This window comes from Prosopis cineraria, unplaced genomic scaffold, assembly GCF_029017545.1.
Source record: "Prosopis cineraria cultivar Desert tree isolate PC_DT_omini unplaced genomic scaffold, ASM2901754v1 PC4, whole genome shotgun sequence".
Lineage (NCBI taxonomy): Eukaryota > Viridiplantae > Streptophyta > Magnoliopsida > Fabales > Fabaceae > Prosopis > Prosopis cineraria.
The window spans coordinates 14878586-14884248 of record NW_026555335.1 but is presented as its reverse complement, the minus strand read 5'-3'; the positions used below and the strand labels follow the sequence as shown (position 1 = coordinate 14884248).

The 5663-nt window shown below is 24.8% G+C and overlaps 1 protein-coding gene across 1 annotated transcript; it reads left to right on the top strand.

Moving 5' to 3' along the window:
* The first annotated feature begins 4419 nt into the window (after positions 1-4419).
* Positions 4420-5192, top strand: LOC129309564 (17.3 kDa class I heat shock protein-like). The gene has a single exon (XM_054951176.1). It carries the CDS (start codon positions 4552-4554, stop codon positions 5020-5022), a length of 471 nt encoding a protein of 156 aa, XP_054807151.1. The 5' UTR covers positions 4420-4551; the 3' UTR covers positions 5023-5192.
* The last annotated feature ends 471 nt before the right edge of the window (positions 5193-5663 follow it).

Genomic DNA, 5663 nt, shown 5'->3' with positions numbered 1-5663 from the left:
AAGTTGTTAGAGCGTTAATAGAGCCAAAATACTAATGCAAGTGCGGGAAATATTGTCATGTTGTTGAACTTGAAATTAAATGATTTAGGCAATGTTAAAACTTCCCTTTCTGTTTTTGGTATTAAAAAAGGTTGAAGAGTGAAAATTAGAAATATGTGGGATTATGTGTATGTGGTGTGTTATATAGGTAGTTTTAAATCTATTGAGCATGTTCTAGATATTAGTGGTGGCTTTTTGGCACATGCGTATGATTTTGGACATTCTTGAGCTAAAACAAATATAAACAGTTGTGAAAATATTTTAGGATGTCCATTTTCCTTGTGTGAAATAACACATAAGAAAAACTCATGTTGTTGGTAAGTTTATAAAAATATTTTTTTATAGATATTTATATCATCTCATTCAGACATCAAATAGAGAAATAAGGCGTGTCAATAGTAACCTCAAAATGTTATCATTTGACAGCAGAGTGCTATCTGATAACATGCAACATGCTGCGGTGATTGGCATAAGGAAAAACAGTTGCGATGCATGTATATAATGTTGCAACGCATCTCTTTGTTTTCACCCTTTAACTCATAGAAGATATCTCATACTTTCATAATAATATTTTACTTTGAATTTTAAACTATAGGTTTAAAAGCGATTTAAATCCTAAACTTTTAAATTATTTTGTTTAAAAATAAAACAATTTATTGTATACATTCTTAATATAGATGACTACCTTATTTGTAATTTTACTATGCACAAGGATAAAGAAAAACTCTAAAATAAAGCAAATTGTTATTCATAAAATTAAATTTTTATTTAAAAATAAAGAATTATAAAATAAAATGTGTTTAAATTTAAAATTTATATGGGGATAAAATGGTTTGGGATGGCACATTTTTTTATACATTTGGCATTATCACGGGGTAACATATCATAAAATGGTCGGTATAAAAATAAAATAAGTTATCATTCAAGCCATGTAAATATATGGGGCGGTAAAATTTTTTAAAAAAATAAGTTAAATTATATGTCAACTTGTAGGAGGTGAGAAATTTTAAAAAATGTTTATCTTTTTAATATATGTAAGAGTAATACAATGTCAAATAGAAATTGTTCCTTAATTTTTTTTTTTTTTAAAAAGTGACTGTATGTGAGACCCATAATAAAGAATAACGGGTGTGGGACATATCATTAAAGAAAATGTGGGATGAATATGGAACTCATAATTTAATTAATGAAAATTTATTTTCATATGAAAATTTTTTTGCTATATATATTTACATTTTTTAATTTTAAAAGTTTAAATAAGATATAAAATATAATAATTTTTTATATTTTGAAAGGCTATATAGGATCCAAAATAAAAATTAGACGTGGATGTAAGATTCTTAATAAAAAATAGTAATATATAGGTGCTAAATATACAATAAAATTTAAAAAAATTATTTAGATAAAAGTATAAAAAGTACACAGGAACTTGATGAGTTTTATTTCAAAATTTAATTTAATCAAAATGAAAAATTACTAATAAAATAATTTATCACTTTTAAATTTTATATGAATAAGATAATAAATTGTAGAATAAAATATAACAGTAACTGTTTTAAAAATAATTTAAAATTATTTATTAAAATTATAAATGTTAAATAAAAATAAGAATAAATTATATTGACTAATCTATCTCTTATTATATTAAATTCATATTTGTTAATTAATAAAAAAATTCATAATCTATTAATTTTTTTTACATGCATGTTTGAAATATTATTTTAGCAAACTTATATATTTAAAATTTTTAAAATAATAAATAAATAATTTTTATAACTATTAATTTAAAAAATGACTAAAAATTTAAAAGAACATACTCTCTTTATTTAAAAATGTAAGATATTTTTTAAAATGTTGAATGTTAAAAAATGTAAGACATATTTAGTCTTTTGAGATGTAATCATTGTCTTTTTTAAAAAAAATGTCTCCATTAATAATAACTTTATATTTATTATAGGATATTTAATAGGGATAAATGCAAAAAAGATAGTGTTATTTAAAATTAGGTAATTACTTTATTGAGAAGTAAGATTCAGTTATGAATACCTTATATTTTTCAATAAGGGAGTATCATTTAAATGTTTTGGGACAACATGAATAATTTTTAGATAACACATTTCTATTCAAAAAGGTTATTTTAATTCAATATATATGAGTTAATTATCAACTAATGATTGTGTGGATAAAAGTAAAAAGTTAAAAGTTAAATAAACATTTGTATTTATATTTATTAATTTTAAGATATGTTTGTATATATTTTTAAAATTAAAAAGAAGTAATTAAAATAAAAAAGAGAGTGGACAATGTATTTTACATTAAATTATAAGTACTCTAAAATCATTTTTAAACTTTTATAATTTTTTATTTTTATCTTTTATGTACTAAAACATTTCTGTGCATTGCACAGGAATTAAATCTAGTTTTAAAGTAGATGGAATAACATTATAGGTGAAAAAAATAAGGATGACCTAGAATATCAAAAACAAAGTACAAGAATCAATGATAAAAAAAGATAAAATTATAGTAACCAATTTATTTTAAAGAATTCAAGAAAATATATTTAACCTTTTAATTATATATATATATATATTTCAATGTAATATAATTTGATTTTATGAAATTTTTCAACTTTAAAGTATACTCACCGTGTTTAAAAATATAAGGCATTTTTAATCAAATCTCATTCTCAATAAAATAATTACTTACTTTCAAACTAATCCTATTTTTTAATATTTATCTCACAACCTATAATAAATATAAAATCCTTATCAATAGAATACTTTAAAGAAAGATAATGATTATATCTCAAAAGACTAAAAATATTTTATATTTTTAAATATTTAATTTTTTTAAAAATATTTTATATTTTTGAATGAAAAGAGCAGTAATGCTGGTCTCTTTAACATACCGTTAATTTACTTCAAGGAAAATGCTTAATTGAATTTGAATTAATTCATCTATAATGATATGTCATCCATAATACAGACAAAGCGACAAAGGAAAAATAATATTTTTATATTATGAGGCGGTAAAAATTATTCTAGATAAATTAATTTAATTTTGTGTAATATTTTTTAATTAAGTAAATTTGAAATGTTAAAAAAGATAAAATATTATACTCTTTTTTAAAGTTAAAAATAATAAAATAATAAAATCATTTAGAAATACTAACTTAAAATTGTCACTTTTAACTCTGGCAATTGTCCAGAGCATTATTAATGAAGATGAGTTCAACATTTCATTTTCATTTTTCAGCTAATGAATTTCTTTACATCAAATGACAGCTTCTCAAACATGGGGATAATGGACAAGCAGCACGAAGGGGAAGGAATAAATTGCTGATGTAATAAAAATAAAAGTAAAATAAAAAAGAAAAATTTATATTTTATAATTTTAAATTTGTCAAATTTATCCTTAAATAATTTGTGGTGGCTTTTGGTGTCGCGCTTACAAATAAGACCTGGTGCTTAAAATAAAATACATATTAACATATTTATATAAAATTTAATAATAATAAATGAACTTCAAAGATCAATAAAAAAGTCAAGATATTAAAAATATATTAGATTTTGTTTAGTTGCTAAAAAAAATAGGAATGGAATATATTAAAAAATTGAAATTAAAATTACTAGATTGTCCTTTTCTTTTATGATGAGTGTGATAAAGGTTAACATTATTGACTTAATATGTAATTTAAATTTTAAATTATAAGTTTAGGAAGGATTTAAATTATAAACTTTTAAAATATACATTATGAATTTTAAATAATTAAAATTAAGATAATTTTATCCTACCATTAAATTTAAACAAACATCCATCAATTTTTTTAAATGAAGTTTAATGTGCAATTAATTTTTCTTAAATGAAGGTAGAGGATAGAGAAAGTAAAATTTAGTAAAAATTACATATTAAACTTTGATTTTTAAAACACTAACTAACGTTTGTTTAAATTTAATGATAAGAAAAAATTATCACAACTTTAATTATTTAAATTTTAGAATATATTTTTTAAAAAAATTTAGGATTTAAATCACTCCTAAACTTACAATTTAAAATTCAAATTATATAATAATTTAATATTAGATATTATAAATGTACTAATTATCACATCCTCAAAAATTTCATAAATCATAACTCTTAATTTATAAATTAAATTATTATTTTTTATAAATATAATTCACCTTTCTCACCAAATTTTAATTGTTTTATTTATATTTTTATTTTTCATTTCATTTTATTTTATTTCTTTTCACTTCTCAGAACGTTTTCATGCTCCAAATACCAATTAATTATCTGGGATCTGGGCGCTTCCATTTTCGTGAAAAGACGAGTCCCATCTGGAAATATCAGAAGGTGATCTCGAAAGTACTAAATTTCTCCCTCCGTCTCTTTTAAATACCTGATGTACCCTCCCCATCACCAGCGGAACATTCTTCTATTCGTGACTAATCCACATCAGCATCAGCGCTCTGTCTGCTCTCTCTTTCAATTTTGAAGCTCCACAATTCGAACATGTCGTTGATCCCGAGTTTCTTTGGCGACCGTAGGAGCAGCGTTTTCGATCCCTTTTCTCTCGATGTCTGGGATCCCTTTAAGGATTTTCCTTCTCCTTCTGCTATCTCAACTTTTTCCCGGGAAAATTCTGCATTCGTCGGAACTAGGATTGATTGGAAGGAGACCCCGGAAGCACACGTGTTCAAGGCCGATCTTCCAGGGCTGAAGAAGGAGGAGGTCAAGGTTGAGATCGAAGACAACAGTGTGCTTCAGATAAGCGGAGAGAGGAACATGGAGAAAGAAGACAAGAACGACACGTGGCACCGCGTGGAGCGTAGCAGCGGCAAGTTCTTGAGGAGATTCAGGCTGCCGGAGAACGCCAAGATGGATCAAGTGAAGGCTTCCATGGAGAATGGGGTTCTCACTGTGACTGTTCCCAAGGAAGAGGTCAAGAAGCCTGAGGTTAAGGCCATCGAGATCTCTGGTTAAGAATAATGGATGACAATTCTCTGCTTATGCTCTGCTTTTATTCCTGGGTTTATAATCGTCTTCTTGGCGAGAATTTCGCGTTTATGCTACCGCTCATGAATGTTTGTCATATATGTAAGAAATATTGAATGTCTTGGATGCTTGTAATGTAAAGTTTCGCTTGCCACTTGGGGTTTTGTTTTGATGTGTGTGGTCTTGGATTGAAATATGAGCCTCGTTTTTCTTCTCATATCTTCTTGTCTTCCTTCCCGATTTTAATTTAATTTCTTGTTCTTCTAAATTCAGTGGTGGAAATTTACTGAGATTGGATTGAAGAGGGTGTGAGAGTCAATGCAGGCTGATACGGTAAATGAAGGGGAGAATCACGCTGTAGCCCTTGAAAATAGATTTGTATTTTGGGTTTAATAAATTTTGATAATGCGGTTGAAGAATTTTTGTTGCAATTCTGTTTTGAGAGTGGAAGTATAATTTTATGGCTATGTGAACTTGCGCGAAATTTTAATCTGTAATATGATATTTATGAATACATAATATGATTTACATGAATTTTTAATATAATATTTATAAAATTTTAATACAATATTTTAATTTTTTTATGATTAATAAATTTAATAAAATGTATAAATTATGTGGATTATGGA